Genomic DNA, 15,712 nt, shown 5'->3' on the forward strand with positions numbered 1-15,712 from the left:
ACCATCGATGATATGACTATTGATGAGTATGATATTGTACAAAAAAGAATTAATTAGATCAGAGGTGAAAATAATCTATACCAGAACATTTTTACATGTCTTATAGATATTAAAGAACACAGCTATATTGTGTATGTATATCCAGAGGAGTGATCGTTGTCTGCACAGGAAACATGAGTGATATTTGTTGGAAGCATTTTTTTTTTTTTTGCTTCCATGTGTAAAACATTATCCAGGAAGCAGGCGGGGCAAAGCACTCCACTGGCTGAGCAGCAGGCAAAGTGTTTCTAGCTGCAGCAGCTGGGCATTGTAATCACTTAGTCAGGCATGGCTAGTGAGGCAAAGAATGGAGGCACCGGCAGAGACATGCAGGCTGAGCCCATGCTGAATTCACTAGATATGGCAGAAGAGCCAGTGAGAGCTGCTCAGACCAGAAAGAAGAAGAAATCCAGCAAGTGGAAAGTTCTTTCCCTGGTAAGAATACTCAGCTTGTTGCCCTAGCTGACTATTTATCTGTAGTACAAACTGGAGGAGAGGGTAAGTACATCTTGAAGAATAGGCCATGTTAATCATTAGCTGGAGTCAGGGCTATAGGAAATGCAGAAACTTGCACTTGCATCATAGTTGTGCAAGAAGAGGTTAGTACCAGGGCTGTGGATGATGACTGAACTACGTGCACAACATGTGCAAAAAGTCATTCTGACTACATATGGATGTGCTCGAGACAAATGGTTTGGATGTGTTCTTAGATTTATTTTTTGATTTAAATGAAACTTTTAACAAAAATGACTAGTCTTTTACAATCTGCGCTAATGTTTCACAGTAGAATCATATGTTCTGTCTATGAAGCTGCATACATCTCTCACTTACTTATATCTTACTTAGGCTCAGTTCGCATTACTGTTGTTAATGTCTGTTGCTGTCTTTCGTCATAGGATGACCACAACAGACATTAACTGTGGCAGAGAACGGACACAGACTGATTCTGTGTCCGTTCCCATTGATGCTAATGTAAACAAAATGACTGATAAAACTGGTTAAATAGCAAGTACTTAATTTATACTTCCCATTCCTTTTGTAGCTATTCTTGGCTTTAGCTGAAAAAAAAAAAAAAATCTGCAACAAAAAAAACCCTGCACTTCTGAGCGTTTACGCCACATGGCGTAAACTCTGCAGTTTGGCATTCACTGCAAAGTGGATGGGATTCTAGCAAAACCCACCCACAAATTACAAATAACAAGTGCAGCAGACCCGCTGCAATTTCCAAAAATCATTGTGCTTTTGGAAGTTGTAGCATGTCAATTACACCTACGGAAATGGCAGTAGTTTTCCTATAGGTATAATGAAAGCAGAAAGTCCACGGAGGAAACCTCCTCACAGCTCTTTTTTTGCTGTGGGATGCTACATAGGGCCTTAGTCTCAATGTGTATAAGCATTCAAGAAATTTAGAGGTAAGGACTACAGTCTGAGCCATCACACAGCTCTCTGATTGATTTCTCTCTGGGATAGAGCAGTCTGCTGTATAAGAACAATGCAGACATCAGAGTAAGGCCAGGGGCCCCACGTATCGTTAGAATTTGTCTATGAAGAAGAATTTTTAAAAAGCTACTGTGTTTATAAAAGGTAATATAAAATAAATCTTTGAATGTGTTAGGCTAAGTTCACACATAAATTACGTGTGGCGTAATTTGTTCTGGAAAAAAACGCTTCCTAATTGGAAGCAGTTTTTGGACCTTGAGACGTTTTTTTGGAGCAATTTTTGGTAAAAAAAAAAAACCGCTTCAGAACACGGCAGGCAGCTTTCCCCTCCGGAAAGTGAATGGACCATAAAAAAATGTCATTCACTTCTATTGCCTTCCTGAAGCGGAATCCGCCTCAAGAAAGTTCATGTCGCTTCTTTTTTCCACTAGTGGCAAAATGCCGCTAGCGGAAAAAAGAACGCTAGCGGTCTCCATAGACCACCATTGTGAGGGGGCGGATTATGACGTGGATTCCGTGCCATAATCCGCCCCCTCTGTGCCCGTGTGAATCTTTAACATAAGCCTTTGTTGCTGTATTCAAAAAATACTATAATAGACTATGCTTTTACGTACTGTCAAACATATGCCAAAAGATCCCATTCTAGCTATTTGTTTTTAGTAAGATCGTAGGCTAATGTACAAGTCCATATAAACAGTTGTTCAAATATGACAGAAATCTGTTCAATTCATCTTAAAGGGGTTGTCCAGGATCTTAGAGTAATTGATAGTAGTGACCTATTTTATGGAGGTATGTAGCATTTTGTAGTTGTCTGAGATTTGGCTATAAGAGTTGTTGGTCTTATCAAACCAAGAGTGAAGGCTTAGGTTCTGAGCCACAGAGAAGTTGGTAGTGATTGGGATATAAATAGGTTTTTGAACCTACGCAACTACTGACATTCAGTATGTGGTCAATGGCCCCTCTGATATCTGGGCCCCATGCAATTGCTTGGGTTGCTTGCTGGGTAACATTACCCCTAACTAGACACACATAGTCAGCTCACCACTCCATATGTGTATAGTCATACAACAACTAGGTTTCTGATGAAACCTGTAGCTATTGTCTTTAATGATGCAATGGCACCTTGAGAATGTGGCTCCCCATTTTTGATACTTCATGTATCCATCTGCTGCAACTAGAAAGATATATATGTCACACTATGTAAATATAGATTTATATATGTATGTGTATATATAATGTTTCCATTTATCTCACATAACTAGCACTATAGGAAGCAAGATAGTATGAGTAGGCAGAATATTTTTGCCCTAAGAAACATTAGATCAACACTTTATTTTTGTAATTCTTAAAAATATTATGTTAGTGTTTGGTTACTTTGGCAGCCAATTTCTATAATTTCCTTTTTCAGTCTAGACTATGTAGATAAACATTCTAAAACAAGCTGTATTAAGAAGACGTCATAGAACCTTCCTTTTATGAAGTCTGTGATCCATGAAAAGCTTGACTATTTCCAATATACATAAGCTAATATAGAAGCGAATGATTAATGAATACAGAGGTGCTTGAAAGTTTTTGAACTCTTCCGAATTTTCTGTTTGGCATACATTTGACCTACATCGGATTTTCACACAAATTCTAAAAGCAGAAACAGAGTACCAATCAAATAAATATGGCAAATATATTAAAACTGGGCATTTATTCAATAGAAAATGATCAAATTCCTGTGAGTTGAAAAAAGTATGTGAACCTTTGCTTTTGATGTTGCGACCTCCTTGGGCAGCAATAACTGCATCTGAATGTTACTGATAATTGTTAATGAGTCTTTCACATCACCTTAGAGGAATTTTTCCCCATTACTCTGTACAAAACTTCCACTCTGTTATGTTGGTGGGCTTCCTCCCATGAACTGCTCGCTTCATGTCCAGTCATAAAATTTCTATTTTATTCTTCTTTAACTATTGTGGGGAATTGCTCAGGTAGATTCTTGGTAGCCATGCAGGAAACAGGGACACAGATACTGTTACATTCAAGTTCAGCGTTTATTTCACTTGAGGTGCATAAACTGCCTTTGCAAAGAAACAAACAAAACAAAAGCCTTCTCGGCTGAGAACTAAGTTAACATAAGAATTTGTTCCTTGGCTGTAGGGTCATTCCATATCAAGTGATCCAAATATGAATTTTTTTTTACCTGACATCTTTAGAGAAGGATTGATTGAGCGTCAGGTTGATGGTGGGATGGAACTGGTTGAATTGTTCATGGAAGGTTATCAGCTGTTATTCAGACCCAGTCCAAATGATTAGGATATCGTCAATGAAACGGTAGTAGGCCAGAGGCCTGATGGTGCAGGTGGATAGGAAGTCACTCTCAAGCTTGGCCATGAAGAGAGTGACTTCCTATCCACCTGCACCATCAGGCCTCTGGCCTACTACCGTTTCATTGACGATACCCTAATCATTTGCCAACTGCGTATGCCAGCGGCCATTTTCTTGTGGCCACTTACCCAAGCGTACTGTGTAATCAGCTACATGAAAATGGCCACTTACACCAGTTTACTGTGTAAGCAGCCCCAGAAGTTTGAAGCCAGTATCGGAAGAAGGGAGAAAAAAAATGTCATGTTAGGGAGAAAAAAAATTAATTTTAATGATTGAATCCCTTTAATCCCTTCCCGACATCCGCTGTAATAGTACGGCGCTGCCGGGAAGGACTTCCCGCATCCCGGCTGCATGGTGCGCACACAGAAACTGTGTGTGCACCATGCCATGCGGGTGTCAGCCATAACATATACGGCTGACAATGCCCTGTAACACTCGCGGTCGGAATCAGGTCTGATCGTGGGGGTTAACCCTTGAGATGCCGGCGGTCAAACATGATCGCCGGCATCTCAGGGGTTTTGGTACATAATTGGCACCCCCCGCAACGTTTTTTGGGGGTGCCGGTGTTGGTAATGGGCAGCCCGGGGTCTGATCAGTGACCCCGGGTCTGCCCCATGCCGTCCCCTCCACGTACCAGGTTGATCCTGCCAAAACGGAAGATGTCAGCCCTGTGCGTGTGCACGGGACTGAGAGCTTCCTGTACTCTGCAATACACGTGTAACACGTGTATTGCAGCATACATCTAGTGAAGCAGAGATCATCAGATCACTGCTTCAATCCCCCATGGGGACAGAAAAAAAGAAGTTATAAAAAAGTAAAAATAAAAAAGTTTAAAATAAATTAGAAATAAAGCCCCAAAAATCCCATTTTCCCATATAAAATGTTTTATGTAAAATAAAAAAAAATAGAAAAAAAATTACATATTTGGTATCATCGCATCCGTAATAACCTGAACAATAAAATTAAAACATTTAACCCGAACGGCGAACATCATAAAAAAAAAACAAAAAAAAAACGTAGAAAACAAAATGGAAAACAAAATAATGATTATTCACCACCTTTGCCTTACAAAATGTTCAATAAAAAGTAATCAAATGGTCAGATGAAAACCAAAATGGTATCAATAAAAGCAGAGGTCATCCCGCAAAAAATAAGCCTTCAACCAGCTCTGTCTACTGAAAAATAAAAACGTTATGCCTTTCAGAAGATGGCGATGCAAAAATAATTGATTTTTTTCCCCTAAATTGAATTTTATTCTGCACAAATAGCAACGCATTAAAAAATAATAAAAATGAGTTATCGCCGTAACCATACCGACCCGCAGAATAAAGGTAACATGTTACTTATGCTGTACGCTGCACCCATGGCATTACTCAGTATTTTGCTGTCCAGAAGAAAAGAAAATGCAGAGAATCTAGCCTAATATGATCAGCTACTATGAAGAGATCAGTTCTATATTGGGCATGTGTGATGTGGTGTATCTGGACTATTCAAAGGTATTCAATACTGTACCATATAAAAGGTTGGTATACAAAATGAGAAATTGGTACCATGGAAAAATTATAAGCATTTGGGCTCACGCCTGGCTCAGTGTTAGAAAACAGAGGTGCTTGTTAACCCCTTCCCGCCGATGGCATTTTTTGATTTTCGTTTTTCGTTTTTGACTCCCCTCCTTCTAAACCCCATAACTTTTTTATTTCTCCGCTCCCAGAGCCATATGAGGTCTTAATTTTTGCGGGACAAATTTTTCTTCATGACGCCACCATTAATTATTGTATATAATGTACTGGGAAGCAGGAAAAAAATTCAGAATGGGGTGGATTTGAAGAAAAAATGCATTTCTGCGACTTTCTTACGGGCTTTGGTTTTACGGCGTTCACTGTGCAGCCAAAATGACATGTCCCCTATATTCTGTGTTTCGGTATGGTTCCAGGGATACCAAATTTATATGGTTTTATTTACATTTTGACCCCTAAAAAAAATTCCAAAACTGTTAAAAAATTTTTTTTCTAAAAGTCGCCATATTCCGACGGCCGTAACTTTTTTATACGTAGGTGTATGGGGATGAATAGGGCATCTTTTTTTGCGGGGCCGGGTGTACTTTTTAGTTCTACCATTTTCGGGAAATGTTATTGCTTAGATCACTTTTTATTCAAATTTTTATCAGAATCAAAACAGTGAAAAAACGGCGGTTTGGCACTTTTGACTATTTTTCCCGCTACGGCGTTTACCGAACAGGAAAAATATTTTTATAGATTTGTAGAGCGGGCGATTTCGGACGCGGGGATACCTAACATGTATATGTTTCACAGTTTTTAACTACTTTTATATTTGTTCTAGGGAAAGGGGGGTGATTTGAACTTTTAATACTTTTTATATTTTTTTTATATTTTTTTTTTTACTTTTTTTTTTAAATTTTTTTTGCATCTATTAGACCCCCTAGGGGTGTTGAACCTCAGGGGGTCTGATCACTAATGCAATGCATTACAATGCTAATTGTGCATAAGTGTTCTAGTGCACCCTCGGCTCTGCTACATCTGATGGGCTGACCGGCACACGGTGTAGTTGAGCAGAACTGGCTCAACACTGCTAAGTCTCTGCATACCCATAGGAATGCATTGGCCAGCCTTCGGCCAATCAGCGCTGGCTCTGCCGGAGGAGGCGGAGTCTAAGGTCGGACCTGAATGGAGACTGGTGTGGAGCGATCTTAGACTCCGCCTCCTCCAGCAGAGCCAGCGCTGATTGGTCGAATTCCGTACTCTGGCCAATCAGCGCTGGCCAATGCATTCCTATGGGGAAAAGTTAGCTTGCGAAAATCGCAAGCTGACAGGGATTTCCATGAAATAAAGTGACTTTTATGCCCCAAGACATGCTTCCCCTGCTGTCCCAGTGTCATTCCAGGGTGTTGGTATCATTTCCTGGGGTGTCATAGTGGACTTGGTGACCCTCCAGACACGGATTTGGGTTTCCCCCTTAACGAGTATATGTTCCCCATAGACTATAATGGGGTTCGAAACCCACTCGAACAGTGAGCGGCTGTTCGAATCGAATTTCGAACCTCGAACATTTTAGTGTTCGCTCATCTCTAATTATATATTTTCATATTAGTTATGGCACTATCTGGACAGATGTTATAGATGCAATGTTTATACTAAATAATGCCTATGGTCCTACACAATGTAATATTTGCACAAGGTCCTTTCTCCTCTCCTTCCTTTTCTGAGTCAGAAGAGTTATTTAATTTGCTTGTCTTTTCCCTGTTCTTCTGTTTTCATCAACACAGGTCTCTATGGCTCACTATGGCCAACCTTTCTAAGGATTTATATTGCCTAACAACCACTAGCGAACAGCAGATGCTAGAGATAGGAGCCCCTAGTGGCAGAACTTCCAAAATAGTTTTAGCCCAGGGCCCCACGGGACGGAAACGTCATGATCTTCCTATTGCGCGGGAAAAATTGCAGTGATTTACAGTAAGGGCAAAGTGGATGGGATTCTAGCGAATCCCATGCCCACTTTGCGGTAAAAACCGTGGGGCAGACACGCTGCGAATTCCAAAACCATTGTGGTTTTGGAAATCGCAGCATGTCAATTATACCTACGGAAACGCCAGCGGTTTTAACCATAGGTATAATTGTAACAAAGTCCACAGAGGGAAAACTCTTCGAATTTTCTGTCTACAGTGCTGAGGGAAGAACCGCAATGCGTTGCCGTTGTGTTTTTTCCTGCAGTGCTTTTTTGCTGTGGGATGTCTTGTGGGGCCTTAGCATTAGGGTGGAAAACATCTGATTTTTTTTTTTTTAATTTTTTTTAATTAAAGTGATTTGCAGTTATATTTTGGATGGAGTATTTTATGAATTGAGCATAAACTGCATAAGAAATTAGTGACCAAGCTCCAATCAGAGGTATCCAGTGTCAGAGCTCAGAATCACCCCCCCCTTGTCTGCTCCTGCCTGACACCTCCCGCCTGACAGTACAGAACCTAAATAGTACATCAGGTATCACAACTAACAGCATTGGTTCCTTGGGAATACTGGGGACTAGATAAAAAAATAAATAAATCTTGAAATCATTAGACCAGCAACTATTAATTGATGCAGCACTGGATTTGTTGGGGATAGTGAATGGTCCCCTTTTAATGGATTCTGGGTGAAGTACATTAAACCAGCAACACAAATAAGTTAGGGTCACCTGAATGTAACACCTTTTTCTCCATGAAATGTGTCCCTCCATTGTCAAGATATTTGTTTATTTAACAGTATGCAAATAACAGTCTGGAGTAGCGAGGGCAGTATTCAGTGGCGGCCTGGTCTTGTGTCTGTATAAAATGCTAGACTCTCCATCTTTATTAGGGCGTCTGCCATGTGGCCTGTATTTGTTTATGGAACATGCTGCGTGGTCTGTATGTTTATTTTTGGGTCTTCTATGGGTGTTCATACATACCATTTGTACTTCAATAAGCTGTTAATCTGGGAGGTATTCTATCTAATTAAGCGGGTCATGACAATTTCCTTTTAATTTCATTTTTGGAATTTCCCTTCTCAAAAGTTGGCACGTATGCCTAATGTTTATTCAGAGATAAGGACCAAATACATGGTAAAGCTTACACTAGGTTCACACTAGCATTCGTCTTTGTGATTCAGGTCCTTCCCATCCACTAAAAAAATCAGTTACCCATAAACCCCACAGTTTCAGTATAAAGCTGGGTTCAGATAGGGTTTTTGGACCGGATTTTGATGCAAAATCGGGCTCAAAAAAATCGCCTTTCATTGAATTCAATGTTTGTTTTTTCCGCGAGCGGTTTGTCCCCACTCACGGAAGAAAAAAAGCGACATGCCCTTTCTTGAGGCAGAATCTGTGGTCTAATCAGCTGTGGACACCCGCTGCGCGACACTCCCTCCTGACTAGGCCCATTCATTTGGGCCTAATCTGGAGCGGAATGCCGCGACTAGATACTGGTGCACTGTATGCACTGCACCGACATCCAGCTAGCTGTTTTTTGGACCGGATTCTGAGGCGGCCTCTGCCTCGAAATCTGGTCCAGAAAAGTGCGCTGTGCAGGCCTTTTCTTTGCGCCAATTTTAGACTGAATCTGATGAGGAGTCTCCAACAGATGTGACCCTAACCTTAGTGCAATGACCCTGTGGAGTCCTGCATGGTTTCTGTATGAGACACTGAATATGTTGCATGTGATGGAACATACCACCATTCCTTTTTCTTCTTTTTGTTATTAGGACAGCAGATAATATCCCAATAACATTTTATGGTGAACACCACTTTGCCAAGTACTCTGCATTTCAGTATGCACAGGACACTAGTGACATCTTATTTGACCTTTGTTTCTTTATTACTTATTGAACTTCAGTTGCTTTGTACACACTGGCAGCAGTTAGGTTTGCACAATGATAAAGAATAAATTTCCAATGCCAATGTATGTTTCATGAATTGCACTTAGATTTTTACATAAGAACCAGAAAGATGGACCTTCACATATTTATTACCATTTCCATGATTCCCTTAAGAACTAATGGATACTGGACATATAAATGAATTCTGTGTGATTTTGTTGAATGTGTATCATTGATCCTATTTTTTTTTTTTTTAAGCCATGATTTACGTAGTGTGAACATGTTATCCTGGTTAAAATAGTACTACAAAAATAAACAGATTTATGCACCAATCTTAGACTCGTGGAATTGTGTACAGTGCATTTAAAAAGTAACTTTTATTAATTTCATTAAAAGTACAAACAACCAAAAGTGATAATAAATGGTAAAAAAATGATTGGGCTCAATTGACACAATAGCGTGTGAGTGAGACCTGAACTGACAAAGTACAAGCCCCCACCCCCACCAGATTCCTGTTCCCGAAACTATCTTTCTAGACAGCCTCACTATCAGGGGCTAAAGAGCTATTGGGGTTATCTCATTACCAGTCAGAACAGGCTTATTTAGAATGGATTGTTAGAATTTTGGTGTGGATTGATTTTGTTCCATTTACATGTGTCAGGAAAAAAAAAAGATGAACTTTCTGCAGATTTACAAATCCACCTACACATCTGAGCAAATAAACAGAATCAACAAAACTCTGCTTAGAGAGTCCGGTGTACTGGTGTTTGTTTGTATTCTGTTCTCACAGTCTTCTTTCAATGGGGTACAGCTTCAGGGAATAACAGACTAAACATATCTGAGCAACGAGTTCTTGTGAGCATTGGACTAGAGAATACACCATTTCTTTTTAAAAGGTATTTCTTCTACTACATTCAGATTTAGCAAGATATTGTAATCTAAATATATTAGCAAAGATAACACATATGTACATTAGTGACAAATTCTATTTCCTTTTTATTTGTCTTCCTGGAGCACCAGATTAACCCCTTCCCAACCCATGATGTACTATTGACACCTGCCTGTAATCCCATGGTGAGAGAGAGCTCCGTTTACAAGTGCTAACCCCTTAGGCCGGGTTCACACTTAGTATTTTGGACCGGATTTGACGCGGAGGCTGCCTCAGATTCCGGTCCAAAACTGAATGGGCCTAGTCGGGAGGGAGTGTCTTCAGGCGGATGTTCGTGGCTGAACCGGCCGCAGCATCTGCCTGAAGAATGAGCATGTCGCTTCTTTTTTTCCGGGAGCCAGAACCGCTCCTGGAAAAAAAAAAACTAACCGGCTCAGATTGATTTCAAAATCCTGACCAAAATATCCCGTGTGAACTCAGCCTTCTCAATGTCCCCTCTCCTCCTGCCTCAGGTAGCATCTTAAGAGCGTTAGGACTTGTTTGTTCTGTATCAGTGTTTTTGAAAGTACAAACTCTTGTTGTAGTTGATGTTTGCATTATACATAAATTTAGTACACCTTGATCTATTATTATATGTGTTTTGTGTGTGAATGTAAGATTGAATAGGGGTTTAGCGTGCAAATGAAGATTTTCGTGCATTAAAAAATATATATTTTTCTTTGTCATAAAGTACCATGATTCTGAAATATAGACTACTTATATGTTTGTCATTTCTAGGTTTTCATGTAGTACAGTTCAAATACAGTGCTTTTAATATGTAGCACAATGTAGAATAGCCTTGGAGTGCATGACTCAAGCCCGGATCACATCTGCATTCGGGTTTCCTTTCGGGGAGTCCGCTTGAGGATCTCCCTGAAAGGAAACCTGTATGCATTAAAAAGCTGTTACCTAAAGAAACCGCAGACCCCATAGACAATAATGGGGTCTGTGTGGTTTTCGCACAAAACATGCAGAGGGAAACGTGCTGCTTGCATGTTTCGTGTGCAAGTCAGTCTATGGGAGGGGTGGGCAATTAATTTTCCCATGGGGCCACATGAGAAATTGTAATTCTAGAGGGCCATGCGCGTCGTGGCAAATTTAGCTCCACCCACTTCTCCACTGACTCCGCCCATTCTCAATCATTTTTCCATGTGCCCCACAAAGTAAAATCCTCCTACAGTCACCCTAACATTATACCCCCCCCCCACACATTTCCCTCCAAATGTCCCACAGTATTAAGTCCCTCTCCTGGTCCCCCAGTATAAACCAGCAGAAACTAGAGGGGACATTAATCTGGGGCAGCTGGAGGGGGACATTAAACTGGTGGCAACTAGAGGAAGACCTGTTCCCCTCCAGCTACCCCCCATGGTTTAATATCCTCCTCCAGCTGCCCCAGTTTAATGTCGCCCTCCATCTGCCCCTAGTTTAATGTCCCCCCTACATGTGCATTAAGTTTAACTGCCCCCCTACATCTGCCCCTACTTTCCCCCCTCTTGCTCACACATGCTGTCTCTTCTCTCTTTATCATCCAGCAGCCTCCATTGCCGGCAGCTTGCAGAAAGCACATGGTCCCATGTGGCTCTGCCCACTAACGAGTCATAGCCTATCCTGGTGATAGGCTGTGATGACATCATCAGAGGCCCTTGAAAAACCTTCCACTAGCTATGCGGGCCGGACAGAAGCAGTCAGAGGGACGGATGTGGCCCGTGGGCCGCACATTGCCTAGGTCTGGTCTATGGGGTCTGTGGGTTTTCCAGGTAACCGCTTTTTAATGTTGTATAGGTTTCCATTCGGGAGGGGGTCCTCAAGTGGATTTCCCGAATGGAAACCGGAACGCAGATGTGAGCCGGGCCTCAATCCATCTGGGTAGAGGTACATTGGGAAACGCTGGTCTAGTTTCTCCATAAAATGTTCTCACTGCGATTATTTTGTTTACTTCTAGAAAAAATGGTCACAGATCAGATAAACATAGCTGCTGTAGAAGAAGGAAGAATATGTGGGTTTGTGGCTACAGACCTAAATAGCTCAATGGTTTGGGAAGTGAGAATGAAAAAAGCTCTTCCGAAGTTAAGGTTTTATAGCACAGAATGTGGTAAAGCAAAGAAAAACAACAGTCAGAATAATACAGTATACTGAGCAATGACAAATGTTACTGTTGTAATTGATATAAAGTTTGATTCTTAATAGGATTATGGTCAGGACAAAATCTGTCTCTAATAACTTGGCCAACATAAGTAAAATAGCACAAAAAATAGAAGCCTGGCTTTGCCATTTGCTCCTTACTACAAATATACTTAATATGCAGTCTAGTGTGCTTTATTATAGTCACTGGCCTTCTGTACTCTCCTGTGGGAATTGGTGGTTGGGTTTGTATAACAAACTGCATGGTAATATCTGGCTGCTATTAAATCAGGGCACTCAAGAAGGGACTATGAACAATATTTACTGAGCCTTTACGGCCCACTTCTTGGCATCACTAGTCCAGTGACCAATGGACACCCAATTACGCAATACTAATGTAGTGCCCTGGACTAGAATAAACTGCTTTTGTGCCCTAAAATAATGTAAGGCTCGAATACTTTTTTTTTTTTTTTTTTTTTTTTTTTTTTTTAGTTGCCAAATTTAAATATATATACTATCGACAGAAGACTGTGCCCAGTATACATCTTTCTCCTTCTCATTTCTCCTTTTCTGATTCTTACATTTTTGTAAGTCAGTTTTGATCTTGAAAACTGCTTCATGTTTCTGCAACTTGGGCTCAAATGTTTTAAGATTTGCATATGACAATTATTTCCAATGTAGATTTTTTATTTTATTTTAACGAATCTGAAGTAGAAATCCAAGTATTTATGCAGGAAAATCCAACTACAGTATTAGGGGTAATGTAAATTCTTGATGAAAAGTTACCTATTTAACCAAGGAGGAAGTTCAGTGCCAGCTTCAAAATACTCGAATAGACAAATCACCAGGTCCAGATGACATATACCCCAAGTTTTTTGGCCAACATCAGACCAATATTGAGACAAATAATATTGTTTGTATAATAAAAAGTTATACAATTTTCCAGTATACTTTCAGTAACAATTCCTCATGGTTTTCTAGATCTCTGCTTGCTTTGATTAATTCTGCTTATGCCCAGTGGATAAAAATCAGTCCATGGTCATGTGATGTACAGTCCATGGTCATGTGATGTACAGTCCATGGTCATGTGATGTACAGTCCATGGTCATGTGATGTACAGTCCATGGTCATGTGATGTACAGTCCATGGTCATGTGATGTACAGTCCATGGTCATGTGATGTACAGTCCATGGTCATGTGATGTACAGTCCATGGTCATGTGATAAACATACAGGCTCGTTAAAGTCACAGCACAGTAATCAGAAATCTTCCTGGTAACTGTGTGTCGATCACATGACCATGGACTGTATGTAACATAAGCTACACTCTGATGAGGCCAGTTTTTATAAAGTACGGAAACCAGATTGTAAGAGAAAGGAGACATTGTTGTGATTTCCTAGGGGCCATCATTAGAATTAGAACAAGTGTTGCAGTAATGTAGCGAGCATGTTGGTAGTTAGCAGTGCAGGAAAGGTAGAGAGGGTTTTTTAGTATTGACAGCATGTTTAAAAGAAGCAAGAGATAATACTAGGAGAGGATGACTTCTCGAAGTACAAGGGACTGTATAGAAGCTGAACTATCAGAACGTCTTCTCTCGTAAGGATAGAACCAAGACTGTGCTGAGGTTTGTGGTTGCTAAGGAAGCTGTAAAAGACTTTGGTGGTTTTCCCTCAAACCGGAGAATAGCAGGGATTTGAGTTCTGTGTCACAGCTTAAGAAATTGTAATTATCCCACTCTGGAAGGAAATATCAACACATTATTTTGTAATTATGGCATACAATTTATTCCATGGTTATTTTATTTTTAATAAATTTTAACTTTTGCCTTAATACAGAGCATGAATTAACTTCAAGGGTTAGTTTTACTCAGACATACATCTCAGATATACATAATAAAAAAAAAAAATACAGCACGGGAGTATTGGAATTAAATGGATGAGTACTATGCTATATTTCTTTTACAACCTTAGATTTTTTTTTTAACTGTTGCTTTATACATATTAAAAGGGGTTTCTGCATAGCTCCCAACCGTCCTGGGTCCAGCAGGACAGTCCCGTTTTTACACTGCTGTTCCACTGTCCCGGATAGCTTACAGTTTGTTCAGCTATGCCCATGAAGTTCTGCTATGCCCCTGAAGTGTTTTGCTGTTAACAAACTTAGGTTAGGGTAATGGCTAAATGGTAGATACTAAATCCTAGTGAACTAAAGGACCTTTGATGTCATGTGATCAGACTCTTGTGTGGATGGAGCTATTCTGGATACTACAGGGCAGTGTGGAGTTACATAGAGAGCGGAAGCTGCTAGGAATGGAGATTGATGGAAGTTAAGGAGGAGAGAAGAGACAGCAAGTGTGTACAAGAGAAGGGGAACTGGGGGCAATTTAATTGGGGGAAGATAAAGGGGGACATTAAACTAGGGGCAGATCAAGAAGTAGACATTAAACTAGGGGGGCAGATGGACGGAGGACATGTCTGCCTCTAGTTGCGCCCAGTTTATTGTCCCCCTTCAGCTGCCTCAGTTTATTGTTCCCCTCTAATTTCTGTCAGTTTACACTGGGGCACGGGGAGAGGGATTTAATACTCTGGGGCAATTGTAGGGGAACATTATAATATGGGGGCATATAATGTTAGGGTGACAGTAAGAGCATTATACTGTGTGGGGGCACATGGAAAAATGTATGAGAATGGGAGAGTCAATGCAGAAGTGGGTGGAGCTAAATTTGTCGCACATAGCACACCACACATTTTTTCCCTTTTTCTGTCCTCTGAAAGTTGGGAGGTATGATTTCTGGGCAAACATGAAAATTCAGGGGAAACATAAAAAAAAAAATCCACTGATTCTCTATTCTGACATCAGGTCCTCTTTTCCATCCCATGCAGGCATAGAATAATCCAGTATTAAAGGGATTCTTCCACTAAATATCTATTTTTTTTTAGATGTCGGAATAGTCTTTAGAAAGGCTATTCATCTCTTACCTTTAGATGTGGTCTCCGTGCTGCCGTTCCATAGAAATACCGGTTTTTACCGATATGCAAATTAGTTCTCTCGCAGCAATGTGGGCTGGCCCCAGCGCTGAAACAGCAATGGGAGCGTCCCCACTGCTGCCGGAGAACTCTCTTGAGCAACGCCTTCATCTTCAGCTGCATCCTCCCCTTCTCTCATCGTCTTCGGTCTGGATCAGCTCCAACGCCTGCACAGTCGGCTCTGCCAGTGAGACACTAGTAGAGCTGACTGCGCAGGCCGTATAGAGGACTTGTTATAAGGTCTTAAAAATCTAGTGACATACAACATCTAATAGGTGCTGTCAGCCTGAGCATGTTGATGTTTTATCTAAATCCACTTATCCAAAGATATAATCCTTGTTAGTGATTATACAAAGTAGGATATACTAGACAAGTGGGTGGTAATGGTTTCTCTTGGTGTGGGGTCTCTGTGTGTTGTATGTCATGACACTTAATGAGTGTAA

The 15,712-nt window shown here is 40.6% G+C and overlaps 1 protein-coding gene across 1 annotated transcript in view; it reads left to right on the top strand.

The window, feature by feature from the left end:
- Positions 1-285: 285 nt before the first annotated feature.
- Positions 286-15,712, top strand: part of ENPP1 (ectonucleotide pyrophosphatase/phosphodiesterase 1) — an 81,647-nt gene continuing 66,220 nt past the window's right edge. Inside the window, exon 1 of the mRNA XM_075267973.1 lies at positions 286-474. Coding sequence (XP_075124074.1) covers positions 328-474 — 147 coding nt within the window. The 5' untranslated portion in view covers positions 286-327. The remainder of the gene's footprint in view (positions 475-15,712) is intronic.

The sequence above is a fragment of the Leptodactylus fuscus genome, chromosome 3 (assembly GCF_031893055.1).
Source record: "Leptodactylus fuscus isolate aLepFus1 chromosome 3, aLepFus1.hap2, whole genome shotgun sequence".
Taxonomy (NCBI): Eukaryota; Metazoa; Chordata; class Amphibia; order Anura; family Leptodactylidae; genus Leptodactylus; species Leptodactylus fuscus.